The sequence below is a fragment of the Colletotrichum abscissum genome (assembly GCF_030869225.1).
Source record: "Colletotrichum abscissum strain IMI 504890 chromosome Unknown Scaffold_21.1, whole genome shotgun sequence".
In the NCBI taxonomy this organism is placed as follows: Eukaryota; Fungi; Ascomycota; class Sordariomycetes; order Glomerellales; family Glomerellaceae; genus Colletotrichum; species Colletotrichum abscissum.
In genome coordinates, this window is record NW_026850110.1 from 437,673 (window position 1) to 452,152 (window position 14,480).

Sequence of the window (14,480 nt, forward strand, 5' to 3'; positions counted from 1 at the left end):
ATTTCAGAGAAACTTCATTTATGTACGATGGACATTGCACTTATTTGAGATTGGGCTGACCAAAGAGATGTCAAGTCCTATCTGACATGGACTATTCATTCGCTGGATCATCCAAGCACAAAATTCAGAACAATTATGATTATTATTGGGAATGCCATCGAAGGCATGTTTAAGTCTATGACCACACTCTTATCCAAGTCTTCGTTTTATGCAATTTTACCCCGCCGAGCCATCGGCTCAAACCAATGCGAATGAAAGAAACCAAACACCTGACCTCTCCTCTAATAGCGCCGGAAGAAACAACTCTAAGTAGAAGATAAGAAGCCACAGAGAAAATTACGGGCACCACATTTCAACTTTGACGCCACGAAGCTCGTCCATGATACCAAAGTCCAAACCATGTTGACGGAAAGCGACGATAATCATGTCGAACGTCTCAAGCGTCTCCTTGTTCCACTTCTCATCAGCCAAGCGAGGCGCAACAGGCACGGCGCTCTGCTTGACGAGGGGATCCGCGTACATGACATCGACCTCGCCGGAACGGACAAAGGCCTTGACCAGGTCAACACCTGGTGAGTTACTCAGGACAGACTGGCCGGCCTTGAAGCCCACACCGACGACGAGAACGCGAGGCCGTACCAGAGCTGAAGCAGCTCCAGCTTTGGCATCTCTCGTCAACGAATCGATAGCGCGGCGGGCAATAGCGGCGGGTCGCGCATTCATCTTCTCGGCGGCGGCTTCCAACAAGGGGAAAGCGCTGTTGGAGAGGAGGTAGTACGGGTTGACGGGGATGCAGTGGCCGCCGACGCCGAGGGAAGGGGTGTAGGGCATGTAGCCAAAGGGCTTGGAGGAGGCGGCAGCGGCAACCTCGTAGGGGTCGATGCCGTGGGGGATGCAGGCGTCTGCCATTTCGTTAGCGAAGGCGATGCACATCATGCGCTGGCAGTTTTCGTAGAGCTTCATCATCTCGGCGACCTCTGTGCGGCTAACGGGCACGAGGCGGTCAAAGACTTGGTTGTAAAGGCGCATCACGGAGGCCAACGACCCGGGGATCTCGTCGTCGAGACCTGAGACGATCTTGGGGATCGCGTGGCAGGGGGGCTCGATGCGTCCTGGGTCGACGCGCTCTGGAGACATGCCTGCGTAGAAGCCGTGGGCGGTGGCGACGGGGCCGAGGAGGCTGCGGGTCATGCCCACTGCGACGGAGCTCTCTATCACGACGGTGGAGCCCGGGCGCGCGTGCTGGGCGACTGTGGCGATAGCGGATTGGAGGTAGGAGGTGTCGATGGACTTGTCCGCCTTGAGGAGAGTAGGGACGGAGATGAGGAAGTGGGTGGCCTCGTGCAGGTCTGTCTTGGAGGTTGTAAAGCGGATGCGTTCGCTTGGGAGCTCCTCACGGATCTCGCTGATTCTCTTCTCTGACACATCGAAGCCGAGGACGTTGTAGTGGGCAGAGAACGACTCAACGAGGTGAGTGCCGACGTAGCCGACGCCGATGACGGCCACGAGGGGCTGGTCATTGGGGTCGACGACGGGAGAAAGGTCGCGGACGCGGTCGTTGTGAGAGAAAGGGTGCTCCTTGTACTCTGGTGGCGGCGTGACAGGTGTGAGGGGAAGGTCAAAGTTGGCCTTGAAGATATCGAAGCCGGGGAGGTTGAGGCCCAATGCTTCAGGAGGAGGTGTAGGAGGTGCCGGCACGGAAAGGCTGCGGCTGTGGAAGGATGGCTTATCGATGGTGACCCTCATTTTGAATGATAGTTATGCAAATGATGAGAAGGAAGTGAAGTCGAAGTGATGTAGACAGATGAGGAAGAAATATCACAACTAGACAGTTCTCTATCGATCTGGACTTCTGAAGATGATGTTCTTCTATGATCTTGTGTGAGTGGATGAGGAATAGGAATGTAGATGCGGACCTGAAGGTGGGATTATATGGAAATCTTTGAGGCTGGAAAAGGGATTGAAATCGGATGCAAAATGAAGTTGCGTAAAGATCCCCATCAAAGTTTTCCCAGCTCTGCTGATTCCTGCCAAGATGTGCCGCGAATTTCCTCTTCCACGCAATCTGTTGAATGCGCGATGAACGTAACGAATAGATCCAAACGAGTACGGTGGAATAGTCAAGCTCTCGCCATTCCCAATACGGAATACCAGACCGAGAAAACGCCATGAAGTTGAAAACTTCTGCATCGTGAAATTAGGGGGCAAAAGAAAATAACGCTGTTCAGCCTCATGGCCCAGTTCCGGTGGTGGATCTTGGCAGAAGCGTACGCACATTGTTGTAGTAGCGCACCGCCAAAAGATGAGAGATTTCGGAATTGACAATGCTGATTGTGTCAACCGTCAACGGTGACGGACACATTGGCATCTGAGCACAGTTCACCTCTTCTTTCTTTTCCTTATCTGTGTGGATCGTATTAGTGGCATTCATGGTACTCGAATCCATATTCTATGGTACCCCCATCCATGGCGAAGCGAGTTCGTGGTCGGGAACTACCGAATGCCACTCTACCAGGGGAAAGGATTAGGGGACGACGCAGGTATATGTTCAGCCTCCTTGCCTATTTGGGAGGCGGCAGTTGATGGTGTGAAGGAGAATACTCATGAGAGTCCACATAAAGCTTATTGGTGTTGTTCTAGTCCGGGGTGTGGGCGGAAGCATGTGGTGTGGAGGAAGTTGAAAGGCGGATGTTGAGGGGGTGGAGTCAGGAGCAAAGTCGTCTAAGCGAGGAGGAAAGTCATAGACCGGATATGCAACTAGAGCATAGAGCGCTAAGTCCCGGGGACCACACCTTTCACGACAAGTGCGGCAGGCAAGCCACATGGCGCCCCTAGTATTCCTTTTTTCTGTCTCGTTCCTGGGTCAACTCCTTTTCTCTGCAGTTATCTTCATGCAACGTCCGTTGACTAAGATCGTGTGTCTTGTACAAATCAAGGCTTACGGCAACGCCGTCGGCCGTTGCTTCGACTTGTCCGATTCCATTTTTCGTGGCTTCATCGAGTTTCTTCCTGCGGACCGTTGAGCTTAGGCTCGGTACCTGTACTCAATACGTTCTCCATTGCCTCAAGAACATGGATATGAGAACCAGGATGTATCGTTCAGCTTCAATCAACTGGACAGGCATATTCCAGCACTGTCAGCTGCCAAGACTACATTGACCGTGCTGAACGTCCCTGGGCGGTGGACAAGCACAGGGGCTCCGAGGTAAGGCTGCCAGCTAGCCAGTCACAGCTTTAGCAACTAGTAGCCGCTAGAAACAAAAGGTTTGATGACACTTGGCATCGCCGGCAGTAAAACAATGTCCCCCAGATAACTCATTCCCAGAGGTTTGGGGCCCGTCCCGAATCCTTCGTCCCTTTCCTGGAGGGTCTTGTCTCACGTCTATCCCAGCAAAGGATATGATCAGCGCAGTCAAGAGATTCCCCGAGATCCAGCCAAGCTTCAGGGTCTGGACCTGCATCTGGGGTCTAGATCTCTTTACTTTCATAGCGAATACTTGATGACTCCGGAGAAAAATACATTATGGAGCTGTTGTATCGTCAAGTAACATGAATAAGTTCGGCGTGCCCTACAAGACGACATGAACAGCATACCTGTTCCATCGGACAATTCCGGCCGACTGACAATACGCTTTGACACATATGTACTGGCGTCAAACACAGTACTGCGTATGCCTTCTTCCAATGCTTCCGTCCAAGAGACCGGAAAGTGGGCAAAAAGAGCACTAGCAAGACGTCGAGGGCAAAAGAGGCCAGACTTCTAATGGCGATGTGGAAGGCGATTGCGCAATTGCAGCAAATTTTCACAACTCCTTTCGCCGGGGCGCTAATGTGCTTCGAGATTGGGGGCTGAAAGCCACACGCGGGATCCCTGGATATTGCCTAGGGTCATCATATTCCATAGGCCATGGCTTGACTTAGGGCCTTGGCATTTAAGCTTAATCCAAGCTTGGTGGCGTGGATTGCGGAAAGCTTTCTCGACCCTATTCGTAGCTGCTTCAGACCCCTACGAGCATATTGGTGCTAACGGAAAGGAACTACACAGATCCTTATTGATGCATAGTCCCTCAGCCGCCTGGGGCTAACTTGTGTCGAGCGTCTCAACACCAGCAATCCCGGGGCTAATACCAGGAACCGGACCTGCGATGTTTACTTTATGCACTTTCCGAAGTGGTATACTACTGCCGACGTTATTATCCGATTTTCTCGAGTCGCTGGCTGAAGCTAGTCTGTGTTGGGGAATTTCCACAATCTTGGCTGGCTGTTTACTAATTAATAGATGTTACCTGGGTACAGCTTCATAGACCACAGGCATCTTGTAAGGTGCTCAGGCATTTGGCTGACGAAGAGATTTTGTTGCCGTACTACAGCCAATCAGTCGCACTGAGGGCCACCGCTCTGCCCGCTCGAATGCGGAAGGCTGCGGTATATTCCCAGACTGTCAGCGGTGGAAGAGCTAGGGCCGCAATGTATGGAGTCCTGACTTTGACACAATCGGCTTCTTGGCCTCATTAGGAATCAGTCGTATTCCTGTCCCAAGGTCTTGGGTCAACAGCAACCTGATAGCCGAACCTACCACAGACTACCTGATGTGGTCCTCGCAGTTTTTCGATGTTCTGCCGCGTCATGCCGGAGCTGATGATGGGTAATCTTACATGCCTCAATACCAAGATTTTGCTCAGGCTAGTGGATCTGAGCTCGCATGGAAAGCTCCAGGGCCTCGACGAGAGGGCAGCTATGGGGGCGGCAATCACCCCTATCAAGTCGATCAAAAGTGTGCCTTCTTGCAAAGTCCGAGATGTTTCCTTCCTACTCTTTCTCTCTTGTTGCATCCTCATCCTGAGCTTCACATCCAACAATCCTCACCATTCGTGGTGTCCAGTCTTTACTCCCGACGTATTGTCGGTGCCATTCTTTCACAAGGATACTCTGTATCCTGTACATTCTCTCTACCATCCTGAACTCATCGGACGCTTCCGCTCGCTACGTTCTGAGTATAGCTCAGTACCACGCAAAGTGTGTCTAATGTCCACAGTATCACTCAAATCCCGAAAGTAAAGCTATTCAGGACACCATGGGTCACCCAGAAATTTCCCGCCCACAGCCTGTGCATACAGATGAAAAGCGTTGGACTGTAAAGACTCTATCACAGAGACTTAGCACACAATTTGCAACATCTGAGCGGCCTCCTTCCCGTGTGTTTCGTCCCGGAACACCCAACTCCTGGAGAAGTCAAGGAGAGTGGGATGCCTACTCTGCCGCCAGCGACAGCAGACCCAATTCACCCCGGACGTCCATCTCATCCAGGGACTCCAACGTAAGCGGAAGACGCAAGACAAGCGGAGGCAGAAGCACCCTCAGCCAAGATGATGGCCAAGCCGAGAAGCCGTCAAAGTTCGTCACCGACTACGGCTGGCCAATCCTCTCGGATCCCCTGAACCCCAACAAGAAGCTCACCCCGAGAGAGTTGACAATGCAGCGAATTGCATTCATCCTCATCGTCTTTTGTCTCAACATCGCACTTGCTGCCGTTGCATGCTTTGGCAACACCGGCTTGGCGACACTCGTTTTCATCCTGTTCGTCAAGTGCAAGGATTTCCTGTCCTCGCTGCTCTCCCTCATCTGCCTCATCGGAACATCTATCTACAAGCACTTTCGCCCACCTGCCCCCGTCTCCCAACGATGGATTCTCTCGCTGATCCCAGCTTACTCGGAGAGCGAGGAGCAACTAATCAAGACGGTCTACTCTCTCCGCGACAATGGCTGCGAGCCGCACAAACAAGTCATGTGCATCGTCTTGGACGGAAAGCCGCGCAACATTAAGCGCGAGTTCTCCCGCATCGTTGTCGACATTGAACGCCCCTACCACTCTCTTAAGTACAAAAAGGGTACACTCAAAATTACCGCCGGCTTCATGCAGGACGTGCCCGTCATCGTCATCGAAAAGGTCAAGAATAGCGGCAAGAAGGACTCCCTCATCCTAACCCACGACCTCTTCAACGCCCCCCGAGAGAACATGCCCACATACACCCGCCTCCTCCGCGAAGAAATCTGGCGCACCATTCTCCCGCCTCTGACCGAGGGCACCGGCTTCAAGAACTTTGACATGGTCTTTTGCACAGACGCCGACTCAGTCATCCACCAAGGTTGCGTCGCCAAGCTCGCCAACGCCCTCGCCCGCGAAAAGAACGCCATCGCCAGCTGCGGCATCGTCCTCGTCGAGCTCGAACCGGGCTACGAGTGGTCTTTCTGGAACCTCTACCAGCAGCTGCAGTACACCTTTGGCCAGTTCGTCCGGCGTCGCGCAGAAGGCTTCATCGGAAAAGTTACCTGCCTCCCCGGCTGCGTCACCATGGTCGCCGTCCGCGAGGAGATGGCCGGCGCCATCGCCAAATATGCGCGCCCCGTCAAGGAAGACTGGGTCGTCCACCACCAAGTCCAGAACCTCGGCACCGACCGTCGTCTGACGTACTGCATGCTCAGCCAGTCCTCCAAGCTGCAGACAATCTTTGTGCCCGACGCCGTCTCCGAGACAGTCGCGCCGCAGTCCTTCAAGCACTACGTCCACCAGCGCCGGCGGTGGGGTTCCAACGCCTACTTCAACAACTACTTCTACTGCGGCGGCGAGAACATGATCCTCATCACGCGAATCGCTGCTGCCATTGACATTGCCCGGCAGACGCTAGTGTACTACCGCGTCCTCAACACAATCCTCTTCATTCGCGCGCTCATCCAGGCTTTCAACCCTTGGGATATTCTCCCGCTGCTTGTGGTGGGCCAATTCCCCGTTATCTGGTTTTGTGTCTGCTTGGCCGTTGAGCCAGCTCTGCGCCAGCGCGCCCACAAGATTATTCTCGGATTCTTTGTCAACAAGCTCGTCTCGCCGTTCATGTCCATCATCATCTTCTCAGCTGTTGCCAAGAATCTCGGCAACGCTGTTTGGGGCATGTCTGGCGTCACCGCATCGTCTGCTGCACCGCCTCCTGTTCCCAAAGATAAGCTCTCAGAGGCAGAAGAGGGCAAAGGCGGCGCTGAGAGGCCGGAAAGCCCCATCTCTCGGCCTCCCTCGCCGCCGGAAGTGCTCTAAGCCACAACTTTGGCATATGATTCACCTGAAGGCATGTTTGGACCTTCTAATCATCCATTTCACCATTCTATTCTTAGACATGAGTCACCTAATTCATTCCTGTTGATTTTATTTTTGTATTTTGCCCCGAAAAGATACTATGTAGATGATGTGCTTAGACTTAGTACATGGAGGAGTTGTAATTTTCATAAAATTCATTGTACATATTCAAACTCTCTGTGCTCCTGAACGATAGTCGAAAACGAAGTTACTCACTTCGGGCGCCTGCATAAAGCCGTGGCATTCTCTTGTCCACATTTGATGCTTCTTAGGAGTTCAACATCTGGTATCGCAAAATCACTGCATGCATCAAGTTGAGCCGTAATAACCCGAGACGAAAATTCTATGTAAGCCAAACGTGAGCCCACAGACCAACACTGTCAGCACTTTCATGGACCGCAATTCAAAAATTCGCTTAAGTTTTCACTTTTCGGTCTTGTCAGTGAAGTCCATAGCAGAAGCGTCCTCTTAGGCTACGTCTGTGCTCATGCCACTACTACGTATTCACTTTCCATCAATGCATCACATGCAGGAACCCGGCAGGCATTGATGCGGTGCTTAACAATCAAGAGCCTGCAGTTGCTGTTTATGAGCTGAAAGAACTAGTCGTCAAGCGCGGAGTGCCTCAAGCCACAGGTAGCCGAAGAAGCTTAGTCCGGGGGTGCTGGGGAACATATCTGCGCAGCAACAGGGGTCCATGTTAACATTTTAGCTTCAAGACACGCGGCTCGGCGACTCAGGTCTAACCAGAATTGAAGCTAAGTTGGTGCCGTTTCTTTTCTTCTCCTGAGTCAACCCCTGGTGTGCTGGATCTAGGCGTGAAGAAAGGAGGGGAGTATACTATACGCCTTTTGGCTTAGATGGTTTATGCACATAACGAGTGAGTACGTATTGCCGGCCGCAGTCCCCATCCCGCGTGCCGCCCGGACGGAGCCCTCCGCGGCTTTTTTTTGACTTCCCGCCCCCAATTTCCCGCTCCGTTGGGAAACCTCTCCGAACAAGACTAGTGAACTAACAACTGCGCCATAAAGGTCAGCACATGAACAAGAAAACGTCGCCTTATGCCAAAATTGAGATTAGACCAGAATGGCATAGTAGCTGCCACAGCTACGTTCAAAGTAGCAGGCTCCGGAGACTTGGGCCAGGTAGCCCGCGAAGGCCGAAATCCACCGACTTTTTCTTTTCCACAATCTCGGAGATGAGTCTATTCCTTGATGAGGCATCGCCTTCTCTTACGATACCAGCGCAACGGCAAGCTATTCCTAGCGGAGGCTATCTTTCTCCAGCCTCAGATTCGCCTCCAAGATCTTACTGGCTCATGTGCGAAGGACCATCAACAACGTTTCCCAAGCTAGGCCCTGGGTCTTGACTTACACATGCCAAGTCTATCAACGTGTCAGGTCACCAGCCATTCTACCATTTCAATATGGGGAAGTCAAAGTGGTCCACCGCCAGTGCGGACCACGGAATCACCGCATGTGTGTCGTAAGCTATCGAGCGATAGTCACCATTCCCACGCAAGCCTCATGCCATTTTCTCAACATTGACTCGCAATGCCATGTCAGCTGCAAAGGCGTAATCGGAAACCAATCTCGTGAGAGACTTGTGGATTCAGGGTCCAAGTTCTAGACCATCTCTGGCAACACCTTCAACATCATATAATAACCAGAACATTGTCGAGCATACTCACAATCTTTTATCCTCATCAGCCTCTTCAGACCACTGCCAGTCACCGAGCCCTCACTCACTCTCCCACACTCTTTCCCACAACTTGCTTCCTGCGAGATTCCACTCTTTTCCCACCTACAGTCACTCACTTCTGTCGCTCACTTGCACAAAACGCACCTCATAACAATGCATTTCATCAAGTCTCTCGTCAGCCTCCTCCCCATCGCGGGCATGGTCTCGGCCGCAGCCATCTCCGGCACCTCTGCAGCCGCAGATGCCGCCATCACTGCCTCCGCCGCAGTCGCCGTCAACGACGGCGATGGCTCCATTCCTGCCTCCGTGGCCAGCGGTCTCAGCGACAAGGCCATCACCGCCGTCATTGACACCACCACCTCCGTCACCAAGACCATCAAGACCACCGTCACCACTGAGAGCAAGACCTACACGGCCACCTCTCGCACCACCATCGCCACTGAGAACCTCACTCTCACCTACACCCAGCGCACCACTGCCTCCACCACCACCCTCGCCCTGACCTACACCTCTCGCACCACGGCAGCCGTCCAGACTCTCGTCCTCACGGCCACCGTTCGCACCACCGCATCCACCACTACCCTCACCCGCACCGCTCGTGCCACGGTTGAGGCCTCTGAGACTGTCACCGTCACTCCTACAGTTACCGGCGAGCCGTCCACCATCCACTCCACCGTCCTGGACGTCACCACTCTCCCCTCCACCGAGTACTCCACCTCCACGGCCTACTCCACCGTCTACCTCGACGAGACCACCACCGTGCCCACAGTCGTCTATGCGACCGAGTACACCACCGAAACCCGCGTCTCTACTGTCAACGAGATCACCACCCTCGGAAGCACCGTCTACACCACCGCCACCGCCGTCGTCGACACCACGGTCTACGAGACGGAAGTCGCCACCGTTGAGTCCACCCAGTACAATATCGCCACGGTTCCTACGACCATCTACTCCACTGAGATCGTGCCCACCACGGCTTACCGCACCGAGGTTGTCAACGCCACCATCACTGCCTCCGTCACGGAGACGGCCACGGCTACGATCACGCAGACGGCCACCGTTCCTGCTGACCAGAGCGTCTGCCTGTACCGCTATGCCTATATCACGCGCACCCAGACGGCGAGCGTCGCGCCCAAGTACTCCACCTACACGGTTTCCACCATTACCTGCCTGGCTGCCCAGCCTACCTGCGACTCTCGCACCGGCAACTGCAACAAGTTTGCTCGTCTGGTCCTCAGCGCCGAGCCTACCTCTACCTAAGTCTGACTTTGAGACGCGGACTTAGCCAAGGCCAAAAGTAGCTATACTAGCAGCGGCGGCAACAAACATGTACCCTCCATTGAGGCCAGCAGCCTATTCTTCTTTTTGTTTTTGTAGTGCCCGGTTTATAAGTGTTATACATGAAGCATAGCGTTATGCATCGGGGGGATAGGATTTTATGTAATGAGTTATGCGGGGTAGACTTCGATTCTTCTGCTGGGCCTCAGGGATACAGACAAGGTACTTAATCAAAAGTTGGGAATAAATTGCTTCGGTCTTACGATGCCAGCGCTTGATGGTGAACAAAATGACGATGTGAGATGCCGGAGACGACGAACATAATCGCAGCAGCCAGGCTGTATAGTGCCCGAAGAGTGAGCAACATCTGGGAAGAAATGGTTGGTGATGGCTTGGCCACCACGCATCTAGGGTGAACATATTTTAACTAAAGAATTGAAGTGTATGGTGGCGCTCTGTGTGCGCTCACTCAGGCCTCCTCCGCACCGGCAAAGATGGCGACACCAAATGACCGGGTCCACGTGCTCCCCTCGCTGTCCTTGACACTGATCTCAAGATGATCAATACCAGCCTCAGCGCCAGCAGCATACGTAGCCTTACCCCCACTGACAGTAACCTCTCCCTTCTTTGCCCCAGAAACCGTAAACGTAGGCTCCTTGAATCCCAGAGCCAGAGCAGCAAGGTCAACCTCGACAGACTTGGAAGGCGAAACATACGCGTGAGGATCAGCCATGAAGTTGAGATACCCCTCGATGGGAGTGTACCCATCACCACCAGTTGACCCATCCCACCAATCCGCAATACCGTCTCCATCAGCATCCCAGCTGGCTGCGCGCGTAACAGTAGGGAAATCCTCGAGCCCGCCCGCGTCCTTGGGGTCGTCAATGAGGCCCTTCTTGCCCGACACGGAGCCGACGTAGGTGGCGGTTCCCGTGGCCGTCTCGTTGACGATACGGGCGTCGTGGATGTCGCGGACGGGCTGGCTGGCGCCGCTGTCGGAGAGCACGCGTTTGTAAGCCTCGGTCGAGGGCTGCGTCTCGACGTGGGGCTCGAAGAACTCCTTATCGAAGAATTTTTGGTAGGTCGGGGCCGGCTCGAAGCTGACGTCGGCCCAGCAGGCGATTGTGGTGTTCTTTGTGGCGGTGCCGTCGCCAGAGGGATACTGGACTGAGTCCTGGTCGAAGAAGCCAGGCATGGAGTTTCCGGCGCAGTAGTACTGTTGCATGCCGGGCATGTTGTCCTCGTACTGTATGTATCATGTTAGCGGTAGGGATATTTCGTCTTGTGGATAACTTCCATACCTGTGCTCTGAGGGCGTAGGGAAGCGTGGAGGCCGGCCCATGCTTGTAATAATTTCCTACAAAGTTGACCTTCTTTGCACCGCCATCGGTAGCACGGCCACCTGTACATGTTAAAATTTCTAAATCCTCTTCATAACGCGTGTGTCACATACCAAAGTTATAGACGACGTTGTTGCGAATGTCAAGCTGGCCGGCAAACGCAGCATTGTCGTCAACACCGCCGCCCATGCTCCAGCTACGACCCTCGGCGTGGGCGAGCAAGTTGTGATGGAAAGATCCGACGTCTCCGCCAATCGTGGCGCTATAGCCGTGAGCAGTGCCGTTGGGGTAGTTCTTGTGGCCGGCGACGTTGAGAGGTTCCGAGATCATGTTGCGCTGGAAGGTGATGTTCCAAGCAGACCGCGAGCTGAAAGCCTCGTCGATCGTCCAGCCCTATTCATCGGTTGTTACAAAGTATCCTCTCATGGCGTTTGGAAGTGAACATACCATAGAGCAGCGGTCAAAGATGCAGTGGTTTGAACCCTGCATACCCATTCCGTCGATAGTCTGCCCAGAGACTTTGCCAGGCCGCACGCGCATGTGGCGGAAGATGATGTCGGACGCGCCGGTCAGGCCAAGTGGGTTACCCTGGATGACGATGCCCTTGCCCGGCGCGGTCTGGCCGGCGAGGGTGATGTACTGGTCGTTGACGGACATGCGGGAGGTGGTGGTGATAACGCCACCGACGTCGAAGACGACGATGCGCGGGCCCTTGGCGATGGTCAGGGCATAACGGAGGGTGCCTTCGGCTTCACTGTCTTCGAGGCTGGTCACCTTGATGACTTTGCCGCCGCGGCCACCACGGGCGAAGCGACTGTAGATGATGTTAGTAGGTTTCAATGCAATAATGGTAGGGTTTGAAGACGTACCCCCAACCTTCGGCACCGGGGAAGGCTAGGTGAGCGACGCGGAAGAAGAAGACGCGGCCAGTGTAGGTGGTTGATCCGGAAACAACATCGACTCGCCAGTAAAAGCTGTCGACGGTGTTGAGGCCTGTAATAAGATTAGATAAAGTACACGGCCAACATAAAATGACATCAAGAACGTACCAGGAAGCTTGGCGCTCGTCTCCGTCACGCCCTCAGCAACGCTCTTCAAGTCAGTCTGCGACGTGCCGAGGTACACATTGTACTTGACACCCTCAGCAGAGGCGGGAGCCTGCCAAGTAGCAGTGACGCTGTCGTCCGCCGCAACCTCGATGCGCTCGTCGCGGTGCTTGGGCGTAGGGAAGCTGATCTGGTTCTGCATCGACGGGGCATCGACCTCGAACCCGTTGAGGAAAGCCCGCTTGTCGCCGCCGCTGCCCGGGGTGTAGACGATCTTGGTCTCCTGCGTCGCGGATGTAACTTCGAACGTCAGATACGAGGTCGCGGCCTGCCAGATGTTGTCCACGCGCGCAGACTGCTTGACGGCCGTCAGATCAGTCTGTCCGTTGACGGAAATGTCGATCGTCGCCGTTTCGTTGAGGGCGTCCCAGGCGTTGTGCCATGTCAGCAGGCTGTGGTTGCCCGGCACGAGACCCTTGATCGTGAGCGTGATCGGTGAGCCATCCTTGTTGGAGTTGCTGATGCCCTCGTTGACGACGCGCTCGCCCAAGGAGGAGAGGATGCGCGTGTACTGGTACTTGTAGTAGTTGCCCGCCAGCTCAGAGCCGTTGCCCGCGGCGAGGGTGAAGGTGACGTCGCTCTCAGTGATGTTGGCGACCGTAATGTTAGCTTTGGAGGAGCCGGGGATCGTCCAGGTGATGAAGTCCGAGTCGACGAGGTTCCGGACGTTGGCCGGGTTGAGGCGGAGCCGGATGGGCGCTACGGCGGGGAGCGCGCCCGAAGACGGCTGCGGTGACCCGGCGGACGCCGAAGCCGAGGCCGAGGGCGGGGCCGACTCCTGGGCCAGCGAGGCCGTGGCGAGCACCGCCGTGGCCAGGGCCTTGAATATGCCCTTCATGATATGTGCAAGGATGTGTTTAATGATCGAGGAAAAGACTGACGAAAACGAATGAAAGAGAGGTACGCATATAGGTTCCTGAGAGCTCCCAAGGGATTCGCGGGAAGGAAGTCTTGGGCCACTCAATATGTAGGACACCAAGACGGACGGTCTCTCGCGCCATATTTGCCCCGAACCCACCAGTTCTCTGCCCTTCATTTCCCCGTGAGGCTGATCGTCCTCTGTAGTCAAAGTGTCCCATTTACCTGCAGCTGCATCCCCAGATTGGAAAGAGATGGAGGGATCCCCCCTCGGATGAACCGCCCGGGAACATGAGACGAGGATTGGTGGGGTGGTGACCTGCATGCGCGCCCTAACGAATTGCCTGAAAGCAAAGGTGGCTGCAGCACCGGGAAAATCCAGCACGAACTCGTTTCCACGAGTAGTGTGGTACCCTTGCCATGACCTTCTGTGCCTGCGTCGCATCCGCTGACATGACGGCGCGGACCTGGGTGCCGCTGTCTTGCAGGTCTTGGCACCTTTCTACAAGTGGACCCAGCGGGTATGAAGTGTGTTTAGGCTTGATGAGGCAGCTCGTTTTCCGAGCCGTAACCTCCAGGGTGGCTTCTAAGGCGCGAAATTGCAAAGGGGTTCGTGAACGGTAAAAAGATGGAACATTAGATCTGCTGCAGCCGCAAGGTGACGTCTCTAAGCTTCCTTCGGAGTTTGGATCTGAACAAAGTTGGTTGAGTGTTTCCGGCCGGCGCAGTCCGGTCTGGGCTGGGATTAAATGAACCCGGTCAGCTTGGGATGAAGACCCTGAAGCTTCTATGCGCTATCCCTGGAAGCTCTGTGCAGCTCATCTTTGAAAGGTCTAATAGACAAGATGATTTTTGGTCAATCTAGGTTGGCCGACCGCAACAGAGTCCACATCACGATTTGTCTCGGCACCGGCTTAAGAGATGTTGAGTTGTTGCGTACTACGATTCTGTCCCGAGTCAAGGTTCCCAATGGTGACATGATCAGAGTTTAGACTGTCAAATTGCTCAGACTCAACCTACCTTGGCATAGAGCACTGACACTACCCGATTTTGTCGCTTTCAGTAATTGAT

The 14,480-nt window shown here is 54.3% G+C and overlaps 4 protein-coding genes across 4 annotated transcripts; 2 read left to right on the plus strand and 2 right to left on the minus strand.

Moving 5' to 3' along the window:
* Positions 1-336: 336 nt before the first annotated feature.
* On the minus strand, positions 337-1,746 carry CABS01_09058 (nucleotide sugar dehydrogenase; the record flags this gene model as incomplete). Its single annotated transcript, XM_060542415.1, has 1 exon — positions 337-1,746. One exon carries the CDS (start codon positions 1,744-1,746, stop codon positions 337-339), a length of 1,410 nt encoding a protein of 469 aa, XP_060400696.1.
* A 3,328-nt stretch (positions 1,747-5,074) lies between these two features.
* On the plus strand, positions 5,075-7,087 carry CABS01_09059 (uncharacterized protein; the record flags this gene model as incomplete). The annotated part of the gene is made up of 1 exon (XM_060542416.1): positions 5,075-7,087. The coding sequence occupies one exon, from the start codon at positions 5,075-5,077 to the stop codon at positions 7,085-7,087; it is 2,013 nt and encodes a 670-aa protein (XP_060400697.1).
* A 1,893-nt stretch (positions 7,088-8,980) lies between these two features.
* Positions 8,981-10,087, plus strand: CABS01_09060 (uncharacterized protein; the record flags this gene model as incomplete). The annotated part of the gene is made up of 1 exon (XM_060542417.1): positions 8,981-10,087. The coding sequence occupies one exon, from the start codon at positions 8,981-8,983 to the stop codon at positions 10,085-10,087; it is 1,107 nt and encodes a 368-aa protein (XP_060400698.1).
* Positions 10,088-10,574: 487 nt separating this feature from the next.
* CABS01_09061 (pectate lyase) lies at positions 10,575-13,389 on the minus strand (the record flags this gene model as incomplete). Its single annotated transcript, XM_060542418.1, has 6 exons — positions 10,575-11,351; positions 11,407-11,507; positions 11,559-11,838; positions 11,893-12,259; positions 12,315-12,438; positions 12,495-13,389. 6 exons carry the CDS (start codon positions 13,387-13,389, stop codon positions 10,575-10,577), a joined length of 2,544 nt encoding a protein of 847 aa, XP_060400699.1.
* Positions 13,390-14,480: the final 1,091 nt, after the last annotated feature.